We start from the raw sequence: 19,338 nt of genomic DNA, 5'->3' as shown, positions 1-19,338 counted from the left end.
CTCCTTCAAGGCGTAATCGAGGGGTATTTTGAGCTCCATGATGTCTTTTAAAAGAAAATCATCAAGGACAAGAGAAACCCAAGACCTCGAAGGAATCAAAAAGAAGGAACTGGAGCTGCAATTAGCAGTCCGAACAGACAGGGAATGTATCCCAAGGTTAGAAAAAGAACTCCTGGATCTCCAATCCAAATTCCAGGCAAGAAGCGACAAAGCTATTAAGGACAGATGGGAGGTTAGCAAAATGAAGAACTTTGAGTATGGGGAGAAATGTGGAGCCCTTCTTGCCTGGAAAGCGAGGGCAGAGAAGAGTAGGAACAACATAGACTTGCTTATCCATCAAACATCTGGGATTAAGTTAACAGGGGATGATCTGATCAGGGAGGAAGCAAGAGGATTCTTTAAGGACCTTTACCAAGAGGCCGGTGGCATTGAATTAGAGGCAGTGGATTCCTGGCTGGGCCGGATAGATCTGCCTCAACTACACGATGAGGCTAAGAGTTTACTAACTAGTGAGATTACATAAGGAGAAGTGAGGGTGCAAATGAAGAAGATGAGTCGGGGGAAAGCGGCAGGCCCAGATGGCCTACCATCAGAAGTGTACGAAGACAACTTAGAAGCAATCCTGCCCGTCCTCGTATCACTTTTTAACAGAATTCTCCTTCAAGGGGAAAATACACCTACCTCCTGGCTTGAAGCTACGATCGTATTAATAGCTAAACCAAACAAGGACCCCCAGAGGATAGAATCCTATAGGCCGATTTCTCTTTTGAATTCTGACTTGAAAATCTTCTCCGGGTTACTAGCCTCAAGGCTAGCAAAAGTCATAAAGTCAGTAATTCACCATGATCAGAGAGGCTTCATACCAGGTAGACAGCTGACCGAACTTACCTTTCAGGTATTGGGGGCAATAGATCTCGCAGAAGAAAGGCGCCTTCCTCTAACAATTGTAGCGATAGATGCCGCTAAGGCGTTCGACCAGGTAAACTGGGTTTTTCTCTGGGAGACCATGGCTAAGCTAGGGTTCCCATCCTTATTCATCGAGGGAATTAAATTCCTTTACAAGGAACCTCGCGCCAGAGTCTTGATCAATGGGGGCATGACGGACTGGTTTAACATCGCCAGAGGCACTAGGCAGGGATGTCCCTTGTCTCCCCTACTGTTCGATGTTTACATCGAGCCCTTTGTATGCTCTCTGAGATCAGATCCTAACATTCTGCCCTTTAAAATGGGGGAGGTTGAACTTAAAACTGCATTATATGCAGATGGTCTTCTCCTTTACACCACCAACCCTACAGAATCGATCCCCTTATTATTTAAACTGTCTGAAGAATTCGGGAGGGTATCGGGTTACAAAATAAACAAGGAGAAGACCGAAATCATGAGCTGGAATACTTCCCCCCCCAGTACAGGGCACTAGACAAAAAATGAGGTATTTAGGGATACAGCTTACTCAGAAATTAGCAGATACCGCCAAAACCAGCTGGCAGAATGTTGTAAAGGAAGTCAGTAAGTCACTATCAAGATGGGCGACTCTCCCTTTGAACATCTATGGAAGAGTGAACCTCATAAAAATTATCATTCTCCCTAAAATAACCTTCCTCTTCAACAACATACCATTATCTTTCGACCTCAAAGACATTGCCAAGCTACAAGGTAAAATTGGCTCATTCATCTGGGCCACTAAATCTCCCAGAATCGCTTGGAGGAAACTGAGAAGGGGGTTGAAGCTGGGCGGCCTTGCATTACCAGATCTCCTGATGTATTGCTATGCCTTTCAGCATAAGAATTTTAGAATTTTGGCTAACAGACTTGACTCTTCCTCGCATGGTCGCCTATTCCAGTCACTGTTATCTGACCAATCACTCAGCACAGACTTTTTTCTTTACAAATTTGGACATCAAAATTTTATAAAAAGGTGCGTTTGAAAATTCTGCAGGCTGCATTAAGAACCTGGCTGTACCTTCGGAAAGTCTCGCAAATCCCCTACTATAATATGCATGCTCCAATCTGGGACTCACCCGGCACTCCGGATTGTCTCCTAGACAGATTGGCAACCCCATTGAGAGAGGCAGGCGTAGTAAAGTGGGCAGACCTTAGTACCAACTTCCAACTGCTGGACTGGGACTCATTAGTCAACTTAACTGGGGGGTCCTTAACAAGATTTAAGTTTTATCAGCTGTCCTCATGGTGGGCGAGACAAGATTGGGGGTCGCAGGAGGAGCCTCAATTTTTAGATCTCATGAACAGAGGTGGTGTCTGGAAACAAGAGGTTGCCTTCTGGTACAATATTCTGATTGGGGCTAATGACACTTTAACGTCCGAGATATCCAACCTTTGGAGTAGTGGTATAGTAGGTAACCCAGAGGAGGTCAGGAAAATTTGGACTGATGCATTTGTTATATCTCAAAAAACAATCAAACCAGCTAACCTCAGAAGGAACCACCTATACACAACATATAGGGTGTATTGGACTCCGGCCAAGCTCTCCAGGTTATCAGCAGAGAGTTACTGTTGCCCAAAGTGTAAGCTGGGAGCAGCTGATGACCTACATATGTTTTTAGAGTGTCCACAAATCATCAGTTATTGGAGACAGGTGTGTGGTTTTTTAGAAGAGGTTTTGTTAACATCAATCACATGTTGTCCTAGATTAGTTTTTTTTGGGCTCCCCTTAGGGTACGTACTAAACAACCCAGCCACTCAATTTATCTTCTATGTAATTGTAATCGCAAGGAGAGAAATATGTAGAGAGTGGAAGTCGGAGGCACCTCCAAAATTTGCAGACTGCCTGAGGAATGTCATGATGATAAGTCAGTCAGACTTGCTGTGTGGTGACGAAAGCGCTAGCAAAGTGTGGTCAGCTTTAAGAACTTGGGCCGAAAGTTAACCAAAGTCCAATGATTATGCCAGTGGTTATTGGCCTGGTCCTCCCAGGTAACGTGTCGAAAGGGGAGTTGGACTAAGAAATAGCCTGCCTCTGGGAGATCCCTGTATGCTTTGCACATTCCATCGAGGGCGGAATCCAAGTAATTTAAGTGTGCAAGTTGCACGGTGTGATCCCACCTTGAGGTTATATCTGCTGGAGGCATGTATGAGGACAAAAAAGAAAAGAAAAAAAAAACAATGCAGTAGTTGACAGTGGTCTATTGATAGGAAGTAGCAATGATAGATGATATGCTGCCCAAGATATGCTTTCATCAGAAGAAATATTTCCACTCTCTACATTGTGCGAAACTCTTTCAAGCCATTTATATTCATGAGTGCTAGCAGCATCAACTCATTCACTTTGCCGATCTGCTGCTACAGATAGTAATGGAACATGATCATCTGTATTGTTCACTGAAGCTAGCGTGATGTTTGTACACAGTACCAGAAGATTTGAAATCTGTTTTGACTTTTTCATATTAGGATTAATCAACACAATACCATGATCAATTCTTTCTAGTTCTTGTTCTGGGTGTTGTGTCAGAGCAATTGCTGTTACATGGAAAAGTCCTTAGCTGTGATGGAACTTGGGATGTGATCTATGTTATCAATATTTCCACTGGTGGGTACTTGCAAGTTCAGTTTTGGTGGACACACAACTTATTCACTCTCATGCAGTGCGCAAATGCTATAAGTCAGCAGATATTTGCAAAACCCTGTCATATGAAATACAAATACCTTGTTTATGGAACTTGTTTTTAAGTTCTCAATTTCTCGTGTGACTGTGGACAGAAAGAGCAATGTATATGGGCAGAGGTATTTCTTTGTTGCTGTTATGTCTAGGAACTGAAGAGTCTTTTCTTGAATTCTTTACACTGTTAAATATTAGTAATTCGGAAAAATACAACGCTATATTGGTACTGGTTGTTTCACAGGAATACTGATCTCCTATGTCGGATCCATCAAGTATAATTTTAACCAGATCAAGAAGTGATTCCGGAACTGATCAGCTTTTACCATCATCCCCAAATGTTCTATTGAAATTTTCTGATTTCTGCATCATGTCCCTTCTAACAAGGTTTGCTGAATAAGCAATATTTACGCCGTCCGAACCTGACATCACAGGCAAATACTATTAAGGATCCTAGGTCATCTTCGAAAGCTAACAGGACATCTTTCCCTTCATTGTATGCCCTCAATATCTTGTATTTCTGAAAATTCTCTCTTTTAGTCTTGTCGAGTTAACCTTACCTGCAGTGGAATTAAGCTATTTTACTCTTATTGTGTAAAGGTTTACTAAGTCACAGAGTTCGAAAATTGTTTTAACATCTCCCACTTGCAAATCTTACAGATAAGGTACAAGCTTGCCTAGAGCTATTCATTTCTTCCATCGAGGGCTTACTAGGTGATTCATTGTCGTTCTTTCATACACTGTGTGCTCTGTTATAGAGTCAAACTAAATATTTATGATTGAAATTCACTATCCTGTGTGTGCAATATCACCCATATCCAATTTTACAAAACGTGGGTTCTAGATGAGAGAAACCTGAAAGCAGAGGGGACCAAGTCTGGGTAACTTTGGAGTGATAAGGGGCTCGGTAGACTAATGCCCACCGATGACGGGTGAGTCAGGTGTGTTATCAGTGATCTTGACTCTTCAGCTGCGTGGAGCCGAAGGCATCTAGGACAACTAGGAGCCGGAGGCGAGCTGTCCAACGATGGATGTCGAGTGCTGAGGGGTCAGTGTCCGTCTGGATCACCAACAAGCCTTGGCAGCGGCAACAACAGAGATAGTCAGATTCAGTGTCGATCTGGCCCAGCACGTACCAGGAGACTTACCACAGCAAGGGGAGTCAGGGCAGGCCTGGAGCAACCAGGGGAGCCAAATAAAGCAAAGTTGACCATCAAGTGGCCCCACAGGCCGAAGGCACAGGTGTCGCGAGGGGACCTAAGGCGGTTTCACAGGATACCAGCTAGCAGAGCACAGAGGGCAAGGATGTCGGAGTACTTCTCAGAAAAGATGTGCTGGGGTCAGGGCTACAAATGGCCCAATGCACGGAATTGTTGCACGACAACAAGCATGTGCAGCTGGAAATTAAGGCGGTACACAGGGGTACCGGTATACGGTCCCCACGAGGGATATCCACCTCAAACTCAGTGAGAGGGCAGCTCAACCTCTGAGACCTTCAGAAACCTACCTCCCGTGTTGCTGGAGCCTTCAGCGTCTGCAGGAGCTCTGGAGCAGCAAACCGGTCAGATGAGGTACGGTGCCTGCGGTTGCAGGGGAGTAGCTCCTTCACCCCAAGGGATATTCTTCTGTTGTCTTAGAGGTCCAAAGGGTCCAGCACGGAGCCTGTATGGATCACGGACAGTGGCAAGACTGGGGATGGCCGAAGTGTAGTGGTATCTTCTTGCAGAATCTTGCCCACGTAAAATCTAATGTCCTGTAGCCAGGTAACCCGTTTTATATCCACGGGAAGGGGTTGGACAGATTCTGGGGACCCTCCTAGGAAGAGACAGGACAGAGGGGTGGCTACACTCATGTCCTTTATCCAGTTTCGCACCAGAGCAGGAGCAAATGGCTCCCGGAACTGGTCTGAACTCTATGCACAGGGACACCAAATTTGCCCCTCGTGCAGACTTTCTGGCACTGAGACTGTACACCCAACCAGCTTCAATACACTAAATCCTGTCTGGGAGTTGGTCACACCTCCCTGTGACAGGATACCTATTGTCTGACCTTCCTCTGCACGAGCTTGGCTCAGCAGCAGGAGGGTCAACTGGTGTCTATGGCTGGCAGCATCCATTTTATCCTGTAAGGCTCGAGAAAGTTGGTACTGGTAGACAGGTTTCCCCAGAACCTTGGTTCGGTGAGGAGTAATCATACCTCCCACACCAGTTACTGGTGTAGAGGTATGATTCCAAGGTGTTTGACACAAAACACGACATACTTCGCTGCAGTTGTTTTCGAGATAGCATTTACAGCGAGGTTATAATGCACCAATACCTATATGTCTGGTAGCATCACGTACAGCCTGGCAGAATGGTGTCCGAAGACTGCAGAGGGGCCCTGCTCATGCAGCAGCACCCTCTCACGTAAAACCCAGCACTCTGCCTTCAGGATTGTTAAGGCGGGCTAGAGAGGTGACTTATAAGGTTTTAAGTGTAGTGATATATATAGATATAGTGAACCTATATCTCTCGTAAGTGGTGCAAGCACCAGTTTACACAGGCTGCAGTAGCAGACTGAGGTTCCATTTTGCATGGCCTCTCATGGGTGGCATATTCCATGCTTCAGCCCATGGGAGGCCTTTGGGGTACATATGCCCTGGGTACATGTGTACCATATACTAGGGACTGAAAAGGGTACCCCAGTATCCAATCTGGTGTTGTACCAAAGTACAAACATGTCAATATAGAGAAGAAAGCAGATAGGCTGGGGTCCTGAATAGCAGGATCCCAGCCAGACTTGTCAAAACAATGAGAGCAAAAAGTGGGGATAACCATAAGAAGCAGATCCTTCTATCCTACAATTGAAAAGAGAACAATGTATTTATTTTAGTTGCAATAATCATCTTACACGTGATCTTTTATGCATTGACATTAACACCCTGCCAAAACATGTATTAATGCTCACAAATGTTGGTAACACAAGCAGAATGGCACATGAGAGCGGGGCATGAACTACTTCATATTTAGTTGATCTTCAATTAGCACAAACTTGGCAACAAGACTAGCAAAGTGATAAGTAAACACTGTTTTTCTATAGGGCAATTTTCTTAAGCACCAAAATAAATTCACACAGAGTGAAATCATCAAGCAATAATATGTTCTGAAAAACAATGAACTTACGATCTGTGATGATTGCATCAAACCACATGTTTTTCCTCCATATGGATTTAGATGCATCAGAAACAAATACATCAAGGTAGTACTTTTCTAATCCATACTGGCGAAGATTGGCTCGGATATTTTCATCTGGCCCTCTCCATTTCTGGTTTTTCCTACTCGCTTTTCCTATAACAAAATATCAGACATTTCAAACTGGAGATTAAGATTATTTTATTGTATGATTATCATTAATAAGAGTGCATCGCCGGTCTCCAGTTGCCCCCATTGCCATTGCCAGATGTGGACTTCCACCCTATGATGTGCTACTGTACCTCACTGCAACACTATTGGGACTAGGCCACTTCTGTCCTCATATGGGCAAAAGGATACACACTCCAAAACTTTCTTGAGAAATGTATTGGATTTATACTCACAATCCAAAAGCTATAATGCATTTGCTAGGTTCGTAAATCTCGCATTGTTATTGGCATGCCGCTCTATCACCATGAAATGGAAAAATACCTCTCTACCCTCTGCTGTAAACTGACATGCAGTGACAATTGAATGGTTGCAGGCATAGAGCGGACAACTGCATAGGGGAGAAGGAGCAGGCTACAGATAATTGCAAAAAATGTATGAGTTATGCTTGAAGTGTTCCAATCCCACAATAAAAAGGATCACCAGCACCTGTGATATCTTAGCCGTATGGTATGACTTCCTCTTCTTTAGGGGTTATAACTTTATTGCCTGCCTCTGAAAATTCATCATTAACCACCCTAAATATCACAAATTGGCATTAAGGTACCAATAAGAGATCTCTTACGATCCATTAATTTAGTGAATAGCCTATTGAGTGTAAGAAACTGATATCGTAGGTATTGTTATAACAGCACCATACATAAACTATATTTGAGAGCATTAGGGTAGGGGTAAAATAGTTGCCTACAGTGTTAGGTTTCTGCAAGACATAAACAAATATATAAACATGATTTTCATTATGTAAAATCGGTCTCTGTAACATCCTCGTTCTAAATGATTTGTATATGCAGCTTTCAATTATTGCTGTCCCGGGCACCACGTAAAACGAAAATTTGCATATTGTTTCCTGATGATCCTTTGATTCTACAGCCAATAAAAACAGATTTAAAAGACAAAGAAAATAATAATATGGTACCATTGTCGTGAGTTGTTTGCATTATAAGCTTAATACGATGACAGTCTAAGCCCCTCATTCCGAGTTCCATAGTACTGGGGACACGATAAAATTGAATGAATTTTATTTCACCATGTGATAAATACACCCCAGTACCGTGCAATTACAATTAGGGCTCCCGGTTTTATGGTATTTATTTTTGGGCCATTTCCGTCTGTATTTATCCATATTATTTTTGGGCCATTTCCGTCTGTATTTATCCATATTTATTGTTTGGCCATTTTATCTATATTTATCCATATTTATTTTGTGTGTGCGTATAAATAAAGTTGTAAAACTGTACATTTCCATATCTATTCAACTGACAGACACACACTCATACTTTGATGTCTGTTGTGTTTTAGCTATTTAAGCTGCCAAATATTATACAATACATTCACTGGTAGACATTAGCACTATACCATAAATATATGTTAACATATTCCGTTATTTAAAGACATTTCATCCAGTTTTTTCATTTTCCATGCTGTCCATATGCTCAGCTGCTGGCCTATAATTCATTAAAGAAAGCACGCAGAGTCCCTTAAAAGAAGCACAATTTTCTGTATTTATCCACTTTTAAAGATAAATGCAGACAGAAAACACATTGTTTTCTGTCTGTATTTATCTGTAAAAATCCGTAAAAACTGAAAACCGGGAGCCTTAATTACAATCTAAACTTCTTGGAATATGGATTTACTGTGTGGAGTCCATTTTTCAGGTCGTAAAACTACAAGGAATTCTCAGGTCCATGGGGGGTTTACCACCAGCTTTGTGCAGGGACCTCAGGTTGGGGTGGTAGGTGAAGGAGGAGGGAAGGAGTGGTGGGAGTACAGGGATAGATGTGAAAGATGTTTTGTAGTGGGGAGCATTGTACGCTCCACCCTGTGAGAAAAAAAGATACTTCAGCCGAAACTACAAATGATTTGACTGTAAGGAATTACCGAAAGGTAAAATCGGGGCTAATTCTCTAACACTCAGAAACACCTGTGTGAAAAAACATGCCCAAAACCTGCCCAAACCTCCACAAGGTAATTTCACTCCGCCTAATTCGTAATGAACACCTGTGTGGTTTATATAAACGTTTACTAAAGTGCATACGTTCCTGTGAGTACTAAGAAAACATATTGCAAAACATACAAATTACATAAAAGTAGTAATTAAATTACCGCATCAGTGTAGAAGTTAGGAGATCTATTGGATGCAATACATTTAATTACAAGCATTTACAATGCAATAGGTCTCGCAGCATTAAAGTTTGAGTTACTGGCATTGTAAATGACAATGCTTTGCATTATTATTATTTTTTAATTTGCAATTGGTATATAAACATTGTTTGTGAATGGTTAGCTGTTGCTTATGCTAAGCAAAGTTGGAAGTAATATAGCGTGCTAGTCTTGCTTGTTATAAGCATGCTGATTTAAAACGCTCTGACACCTGCGGGTAAAGTTTGCGCTATATAAAAGTGAAAACTAATAAATAAATTAAAAAAAGCCTACCTGTACCACGTCCGTTCTTATTCTGCGATGCCACATATCCTTGGGTCCCTGTACTTATTAACTGCACCCGGTTGTGGGAAACCTCCATGGAAGGAACAATGTGTTGCGGGGCAGACACGGGCATTGTAGCCACTGTCCTGTGGCTGCACCGCGGGGTAACATTGTAGAGGCAGGAAGGCAGGCAGTCGGTAATGCTGTGCCATAGCAGTGTAGTTCTCTGTATATGCTGGGCATGGGGGTTGCTATTGGCTGACAAGAAGTGGTGAGGAGGTGCTGGTTCGGTGTGCTTGCTTCCTGATCTTGGGCAAGCAAGGATAATGCTGTTGTGGTGCTGAGTGATGATGTGGTTGGGATGAGTGATGTGGTGGTGCATTAGAGTGATGTGGTGATGTATTAGAGCCATGTGGTAGTGTATTAGAGGGATGTGGTGGTGTCATAGAATGACGTGGTGGTGTCCCAGAGTGACGTGGTGGTGTCCCAGAGTGACGTGGTGGTGTCCCTGAGTGATTTAGTGGTGTCCCTGAGTGATGTGGTAGTGCCCCTGAGTGGTGCCCCTGAGTGATGTGGTGGTGCCCCTGGGTGGTGTGGTGGTGTCCCTGAGTGATGTGGTGGTGTCCCCGAGTGATGTGGTGGTGTCCCTGAGTGATGTGGTGGTGTCCCAGAGTGACGTGGTGGTGTCCCAGAGTGACGTGGTGGTGTCCCTGAGTGATTTGGTGGTGTCCCTGAGTGATGTGGTGGTGCCCCTGAGAGCACTTGAAGAATCAGTTAAGAATATGACACCAGCGCAAATACAAGGGCTACAATAGAAACCAAATTAATAAGCAAAGGGAAATGTTAGCTGAAGCAGAAGGACTAAACCAGGAACAAATTAGAAAAGGAGCAGCCCAGAGGCAAAATGCTTGGGAGAGCTGGGAGACGATCTGCAGAAAGCTGCAATGTAACAGGACACAGACTCTGGCAGACGCAATGTAGGAACTGGTCAAGAAAACAGGCAACAAAAGTTCTAGTACACAGAGGTTCCAACAGCAATGCACTAACAAAGAGCTTCAGGCTATGGCAGCTTATAAGCAAATCCAGGCAGCAGCAAAGCCTGGGTCAAGTCACATGATTAGGCGGCACAAGACTTGTCACGGATGTGTGCAATTCTCATCTCTCACAAGCCCTGGTAGAGAGAATCCACTGCTGAGGAATAGCAGGGCTAGTCCCATTTAAAGCATTCAATAGTGGATGTTGGGTGAATGTGTGGTATGGAATCTGTCGTCCATAGAAGCAAAACTAGGTTTTCCACTGTGTCCAAGATTGAAATGGTATGCAGGAGGACATCTTACAGGGACATTGCATGAGTTCTAGTGTGATTCCTGGGCTGCAGTTGGCCCATTTACAGAGCCCCAGATGGGGAATGATAGAATCATAACAGACACAAAATACCCTTGTCTAAGAAGAAGCACTGCCCTATGCGTAAAAGGCTTGGCTTGCATTTTGGAAAGAGTAAAGTGCCTACCAGTGTACTTAACTGCTATAATCCTCTGAAGAACAACAAGCAAAGCATATGCTAGGAGTTGCAATACTAACAGAACTGAAAATTGGCAGACTAGCCTGGTGCCTAGTGCAAAATTAATTAAAAATATTTTTTGAAAGATTTATTAATTTTACACTTCTGTCGTGTCCCTTCATTTGACTGGATGCTCCGTATATGTTTATGAACGTCCAATGTATAGTCAATTTGACTGCTGAAATACATGTTTACTTTCACCGTCATATGTGCAGGTAATCAGACATCTAATCAAAGTTAGAATCATTACAATCAGATTCATGAATCCTAATGCAAAATTGTTTCATCTTTTAAGATTTCAGCACACGGCTGTTCTCGTCCAAACAGAGACGGATCATGTTTCTCTGTGCAGTTAAGGACCCTTTTAATGAGAAGCTTTTGGCTGAGGTTCGCAATTAGAGAGTTGGCTCTGAAAAAAAAAAAACTCCACTTAAAATACCTCTGTCAGAAGCATTTAATCTTCGCACAGATCCTTTTTAAAAATAAAACGTATTTCCCGTTTACAGACAGCTACTAAAAGATATTAAAAACTGACCGCCGCAGCCCGGCTTGAACAGGAAGCCAGGCAACCTGTGTTGGGACGGGGGCGGGGCCGCAAAAAGACAGGAAGCAGATGGGAGCCTACCTCGTGCTCCTGTGCTGAAGCACTCCTGTGCCCGTCAGCCGGAAGATTTGCGTGTCAGCTAGCGGGGCTCCCGTGCTCGTGGAGAGCCCCACCTGCTGCTGAAAATGACCCGCTGCCTGCCGAGGGAGAGAGGGACACACGAAAAGAACTCGGTGAGTGGGGTGTGAGGGGGGGGGGGGGGGGGGGCATGCGCGCGCGCGTGTGTGTGTGCGAGTGTGTCTGTGTGTCTGTGTGTGTGTGTTTGTGCGCGTGTGTGCGCGTGTGTGTATGTATGCGTGTGTGTGTAAAAAGAGCCCGATGACTGGTGGGGGGATGGAAAGTGAAAGTAACCAGCGTGCGTGTGTTTCAGTCTGTGTGGTGTGGAGGCTGGCTCTGTGCGCACGGGAACATGGGCACGGCGCCGTGCGCGCCCACGAGGAGGAATCTGAGACAGCGAGGCGCGTGGGCGATCGCTGTCTCACATTCCTACTAACACGCCAACAAAAGGTCCATCGCTACGCTATCGCTACGCTCAACCTAAAAAAGGTTAAAAATAATGTGTTTAGTAATGACTCCATTATGGGACACGAAAAGACTAGGCAGACTTCGAAACAGCAAAGGCTTCGATCAATGGGATGATATAGGAATATCCACGGTGGGTGATATGTGGCAGGGAGGTGAAACAGTATCATTTGAGCGTCTACAACACCTCTACGAATTGGCGCCCTCCGAATTATTTAGATACACACAGGTTAGACATGCCCTGATGCGGCACTGCCACCCGGCTCCGAAGTCCCGGAGGCATCCCCTGTGGAGGATAGGTTGCTAACTGATTACATGCCGAAGAAGGCCACCTCTTATACATACCGCAAATTAATGAACAACCTGCCCGACCCGACGGGACCCCTGAGAGCTAAATGGTCTCATGACAAAGGTGATATTGATGACTCAGAATGGTAAGAAGCGCTGGCATCCCCAAGGGAGGTGGGCATACCCTCACGCCTCAGGTTTGTGCAGCTCCGAAGCTTGCACCGATCATACTACACCAGACATGCTCTGCACAAGATGGGAAGAATAGAACACCCCTTCGGTCTCCTTGGCTGCGGAGAAAGGGGACCCTTTTTTCATACTATATGGGAATGTTCTAGAATAGCAGCATACTGGACACAAGTGCTGCGCACTATATTACAAGCAGAGGGGGTGTCGCTCATGCCAGAACCACCACGATGCCTTTTAAATATATGGGAGACAAATGATCTCACACGATATGGGCAGAGTTGGGTTACGCGTGGAATTATGATTGCCAAGAGGAACATGGCACAAAAGTGGGGTGGGGCGGAGGTGCCATCTCTTGCAGCGTGGGGCAGGGACATGGATGAGGCCACGATAGCCAAAAGGGCGGTATTTAGTAGTAGAGGATTCCCTAAAAAATTGACTAAAATCTGGGGGACAAGGAATGCGTACAGGGGGGAAATTTGTGATCCACCGTCAGATAGAGAGGATGATGACTCAGATTCGGATGAAGGATGAGGATCTGTGGGTGGCAGGACGGGGTTCGATTTTAAATGCTGAAAGCTGGCAAAACTGTGCCTTTGTGCTAATTGTTGAACTGTGTAGCAATGAAGTGTGGTGCTATGCTGTTTTCTTATGTAAACGAATGATTCATTTTGTTGAAACAATGAAAATGAATAAAAAGTTTAAAAAAACACAAACAAATTGCGTGTTTACCGTGCTTGATGGTGAGAAAGGACAGAGAACTGAGAATGGATCAAAAAGCAACTCTGTTTCTTAAAGATAAAATCTCTAAAATATTTCTACGAAATTCCAGACAAAAAATGATATGCATTGTACAAATGGACTTTTTAGTGTTCTACACTAGTCATCCCACATACACAAATTATCTTCTCAATAGCCACAGAAGCCATACTCTTCTTTCGTGGCTTGTTCACAGCAGTCAGCATTATGCAAATTCTTGTAACTTGTCTTACTTAAAACTGGGCAGAAACTACTTTCTAGTCCAAGGGCTGCATATTTCTCACCTTCCCTATATTTTGGTAATTTTCTTATCTTTGGTGAGCTGCAGATTCAGCAAAATCAAACTCCGAAAGTCAAGGCTTTGTTCTATGGGTTTACCAGTGACAATTAGGTTCAGGAGCTTTGTAAAGTGTCCTCTCCACTTGTGACAGCACTGTAAATCCTAAACTTCACTATTCCTGTTTAAAAAGAGCGGGTAAAGACAAAGCTTCTGCTCTTCTACATGCAATGTATAGAAATTTCCCCCTGAAAACCTGCACCACCTCCTCTTACACGGAGCAGCAGCAAGTAGCTGCCCTCTTTAGTCTGTGCAATACTTGTATTGTCAAGTGGAGGCTAAGATTCGCTGTACAGTTTTAAAAAAACCTATGTTCAGAAACTAAAAACAAAGCATTTCCAGTGTCTTTTAAAGAGCAAAGGTCATCCCATTGTGTTAATGGCTGGTAATCCGTCTTCCATTCATTGAAAAGGAGTACATGCTTTTTGTGTTTTCAACAAATAACTCACTTCTAGCAGCTATAAAATGTTTAGTGGTATAAACCGCCCATTTTGATTTGGGCGCTACTGACGTAATGGCAGATCACCAATACACAGCAAACATGGATGCAGCGTGAAAATCTACATATTAAGCCACAGAAAGTGATTTACACCTCAGACAACAAGATGGCAAATAGACCGTCTCCACCAAAATGAACAATATTACCAACACATTTCCACGACCAAGCACAAACAACCAATTAGGACCATGGAAAGCGGCAGAAGACTATATGAAGGTTCATGGCCCATGATAGGAGGACATTGTTTTAGGTCCTTTTCCTAGTGTTACTGGGAAAGTTAGTTCTGGTAATGTTTTGAAATGCATGAAATATATGTAATAAAGTGAAGGAAAAAAGCATAACTCTCGCCTCTGTGTCCTAAATAGAATCAAAACTGTCCATTACAAAAGCTAGGAAATGTCATATTGTTTATGAATATTAAAGAGAAGGTTATTTTAGAAAATGTGTTTTTCTTCTGCCTGAAGCTTCTGGCGGCCCATTTGCTCTCCCACTTCTGCTAGCCAGGAATTAGCATTTGAACAAATGCAAATGGGTCTAATATGCCTCCTAGGAGCATGCAATAGGCTGACCTGAATGGACAGGTATGACCCCTCAGAACCTGAAAGAATATGCAGTGTCAAATCCTGCTTGACAGGTCTGCTGAGACTTTGCATATAACTCTCGGGGCACACTTCAAAGTGTAAGAACAGGATACAAAACAATTCTTGTGTATCTACTGTCTGGTTACTGGAAACGACTTTTTTTACCAGACTTCTGTCTCTGGGTTTATAGGAAGTACATTGTCTGCCCCAAACTGGATTTTAATTTCAGATGGGGGGGTGGGGGATACCATGATTACAAATAGTACAATCCCCACAGACACCTTCAACCCTCAGAGCCGATGTTTAGCGTGGCCGAAGACTTCTGCTATCTTAAAAATGCCCAGAGTGGGTAGGGTTAGCCCTAGGAGCTTTTACACCAATGATGAGGATGTGCTCATGAGTCACCCACACACACTAGCTCATGCCAGGCATATATGTGGCAACTTCAGGCACACACTTCAGAACACTCCTAGACATGAAGATCACAAGATCCTGAACCGGAACTTGTTGGATGCAACCTGGGAAGAACCCCGGGGGCTAGACCAGTTACATCTTGTACCCAAAATGAAGAGGTGGTCTCTAAGGATGATAAAGCTGACCTCCAGTTATAAATAAGGGACAACAAGCCACAAGAGGCCCTACCTTTGCCTATAACTGTACAGCTGGACAACAGTACCTGGAATGGATCCTGCTGTTTGGCCTCTGCCTGACCTGCCTTCCCTAAGGTCCTAGAGGGATTCAGAAGTGTACTTCTTGCTCATATGTTGCTTTCACCAACTCATCTCCATTTTTGGCCCAAACCTCATTCAGAATAATTCAGTTGCATGCAACAGCACTGGTTTCTCCTCTCTGCTGAAACTTGGTATCTCATCAACTTGCAAACATTCCAGCTCCAAAAGAAACATTGACCATAAATACACTTTGGATGTCTCTAGCAGGAAGTTGTGAAAGATATTTTGAAAACCATTTACTAGACTCTAGTGATCAGACGTTTTTCTAAAAACCCCAACATATCTTCAAAGTAGTAGAATGCGTCGGAAAACAGCTGCAAGCCACCACATGGACAATCACCACAAGGCATGCTCCAGACATGCACAAGGATATCACTGATAACGAAAGCATCTCCTTGTGAAGCAGGCTAATGGTATACAAGCCATCTTTAGCATCCTAGACCTGATCTGTCACATGGTTTTATTTATATTGCTGGAAGATTGTTCGCTGCATAAGGCTCAGGTGTAGCCTGGCCAATGTCTATCACCACAAACAAGTAAATATCTTCTTCTCTCTCTACTACATTCCCAAACTGAATAATAGTGTTCAACAGTCCCCCTAGCTGTACCCTCTGATTTAATGACACTCAGTGCCTCTTGAAGATATCAAGTACTTTAACCCTCCATTCTAAAATAATGTGAGGTGATGACAGTCAGGTAGATTGTTTGAGTTTGCCCAAGGCAGAACATGATAGCATTTCCCATATACAGACTAATGCACACATTCCCCTTCCCTAAAAGATGGGCTGCGGCGGAAGACTAACAACCAAATTAGCCATCAAAAGTAGCAAAATATACATTACACTCTTTTGCCTGCTCTATTGAGCGTCGACTGATTCTTGAAACTGACATTCTGGCAAAGTAAGTGTCCTAGAATCCAAGATGGTTATCATTATGTTTAGCTTAACAAAAAGTGTGTCCATCAGGAAGAAACTTCCTTCAGTTCTCACCTATGAATCTCCAAGCCACCTTGAGCAGAATAATTCTTTTTTTCCTGGGATAAACTAAACAAACTACCCAGAAACCAGCTTCCTCAACTAAGTAAATTCAAACTGTAAATAACGTAAAACAGAATGACACACGTGAGGCACACACCAAATCTACCTCAAAAGATCTACAATGGTTACCTTTTGAGGTCCAGGTCAAACGCCTATGTCGTAGGTGAATGTACTTACTGTTAGATTTCTTTTTATCTAGAAAACTTAAAAGTTACCAGATTTCCTATGATTAAATAGCTTTCGGTGTTATGATTTGGTAAATAAAATTAAATATAAGAGGGTGTAAAAAAAGAAAACAATTCAAGCTTGGTTTGAATCACTCAACTCAACAAGGATATTTCCATTCTACAATGTAGGATAGATTAGGGAGTACTGATCAAGGAAATAAGTATCTACAAAGGCAAAGTTAGTGTCTCTGTAATATTCATCAAAGATACGAAGGATTCTGAAGTTTTTCTGGCAAGCCACCTGATCTGCAGCTCTTTCGCATCATCAGTGACAGAAGAGCACCATAACGTAAAGTTCACTCTAAAGATAAAAAACATTTATTAAGCTCTCATTTTGAAACAGGTTGCCCTCTGATATACTTGTCAGCAGCTTCTTCACCCTCTTATTTTCTTCACGTAAGAATATTGTTAAAACAGATTACTCAGCGCAAAGGTGACACTGTGATAACTCAAGGACTCAAAGCAAAAGATAAACAAAACTTGCAAAGTAGTTTGCCTAACACAAACTTTGTCATGTGAACCTACCTATTCCATGGACAGTGTTGTAATCAATGTCTGTGCCACATACGTAGGCTCCAAAGTGTGCAGAGGACAGCAGGAGGCCACCTGAAAAATAGTAACACATTAGCTGCTAAAATGCAATAGAGGTGTAAGCCCTCATATCTTTGGAGAGTTTTTTCTTGTAAGCTTTTTAGTCAAAATAAATTTTGATGATGAATAACAATAGTAGTTCTCATGTGTGTGGTAAAGTGTTACAAAAATGTGCAATACAATAAAGCCCGGAGTCAAAAGCCTCTTCATTGTAAGCTCTAATATACGAGAAGGTGTTTCCTTCTAGTTCACCCTTAACTTTTGCCATAATTTGAATGACTAAGTTGTGGTCTATTCACTGTACAAACTAATGAGACACAATCAGAACCCATAATACAACTAATAGTTAAAAAAGCACCAAGAAAAGAGGTATGGTTTTCTGAACTGCAAAGGTTTAGAATAAAGGAAGAAAACAAAGCAATCGCACTGTAGCTTCAGCTCATTACTGTCCACATCAATTGGCGCAACATAATTTATTTAGCAATTTATAGATTATTTTGAAAGCCACATTGCACCAGTGCAGAGTACATTTCAGTGGCTTGGAGTGCAGTGACATACAGTGCAGTGAGTAGAGTAGTGCAAAACAGAGGAGAGTGGTATAGAGTGCAGCGGCACAGAGTGCAGTGACACAGAGTGCAGTGACACAGAGTGCAGTGGAGCAGATTAGAGAGTCATAGAGTGCAGCAGAATAGAGTGCAATGGTGGAGAGCAGGGGCATAGAGTGCAGTGGCTTAGATTGGTGCAGATTAGAGTGGCGTAGAATGCAGTGGTAGAGTGCAGCTGCAAAGAGTGTAGTGGCACAGAGAAGAGTGGTGTAGAGTATAGTGACGGAGAGTGCAGTGGAATAGAGTAGAGTGGTGCAGAATAGATTGGAGTGGCGTAGAGTGCAGCAGTGCAGTCTCGGGCAGAGTGGCAAATAGTGCAGTGGTGCAGGGTAGAGATGTGTATAGTGCAGTGTCACAGAGAGCAGTAGCAGAAGGTAGTTCATAGAATAGTGGTGTAGAGTACAGTGGCGTTGAGTAGATTGGTATAGAGTTAAGTAGAGTGCAGTGGCATAAAGTACAGTGGTGTGGAGTGGTTGCAAAGTAGAGTGGCGTAGAGAGCAGTGGCATGAAGTGTAGTGACCTAGAGAAGAGTGCTGCAAAGTAGAGTACACTGGCATAGAGTTGTACAGTGTAGAGTGTTGTAAAGTTGCAAAGTGCAGTGGCATACAGTGGTGCAGTGTAGAGTGGCACAGAGTGCAGTGAGTGGTGCAAAGAAGAGCAGAGTGGCATAGAGTGCAGTGGCATAGAGTAGAGTGGTGTAGAGCAGAGTAGCATAGAGTGCAGAGGCATACAGTAGAGTGGTGCAGAGTAGAGTGCAGTGGCTCAGAATAGAGTGCTGAAAAGTAGATTGCAGTGGTGTAAAGTGCAGGGTAGGTGGGTGAGAGGGAAAAGAAGCAGCATGTAATGTAATGTAATGTAATGATGTCTTGGAAGGGGGATGCCTTTTTGAACGAGTCCTTGTCTCAGGATAGGGTCCCTAAAGCCTTTAAGGATGCAGTTGTGGTCCCCCTCTTAAAAAAACCTGGAGCGGACCCCCAACTATAGGCCCATCTCTTTGCTTCTGTATCTGGCGAAGGTCCTTGAAGCTCATGTAGCCACTTGTCTGTCTAATTTCATTGAGCAAACTGATCACCTGGACCCCCATCAAGCAGGGTTCCGCCCCGCCCATTCCACTGAGACTGTAATCTTAGCTGTACTGGACACCATGCAAGGTAATGCTGATCGAGAAATCCCAAAGGCCTTGGTCCCCTTGGACCTCTCTTCCGCGTTCGACACGGTCGATCACGACATCTTAATGGACCGTGTCGAACAGGCTGGCATCTGTGTCCCAGCCCGTAGCTGGATTGCGTCCTTCCTCAGCGGCCGCACCCAAGCGGTACGCTTGGCTCCCTTCACCGCCTCTAAATTATCCACATCCTGTGGGGTCCCTCAGGGA

At 43.6% G+C, this 19,338-nt stretch overlaps 1 protein-coding gene across 1 annotated transcript in view; it reads right to left on the bottom strand.

The window, feature by feature from the left end:
* TRMT11 (tRNA methyltransferase 11) overlaps positions 1 to 19,338 on the bottom strand; it is a 361,711-nt gene that overhangs the window by 222,382 nt on the left and 119,991 nt on the right. Inside the window, exons 8-9 of the mRNA XM_086926991.1 lie at positions 17,293 to 17,373; positions 6,775 to 6,939 (exon numbers count right to left, since the gene is read on the bottom strand). Of these exons, the coding sequence (XP_086783117.1) occupies positions 6,775 to 6,939; positions 17,293 to 17,373 (246 nt within the window). The remainder of the gene's footprint in view (positions 1 to 6,774; positions 6,940 to 17,292; positions 17,374 to 19,338) is intronic.

This window comes from Lissotriton vulgaris, chromosome 6, assembly GCF_964263255.1.
Source record: "Lissotriton vulgaris chromosome 6, aLisVul1.2, whole genome shotgun sequence".
NCBI classification, from domain to species: domain Eukaryota; kingdom Metazoa; phylum Chordata; class Amphibia; order Caudata; family Salamandridae; genus Lissotriton; species Lissotriton vulgaris.
Note: the sequence above shows the minus strand (reverse complement) of the source record. Positions and strands in the feature narration are given on the sequence as shown.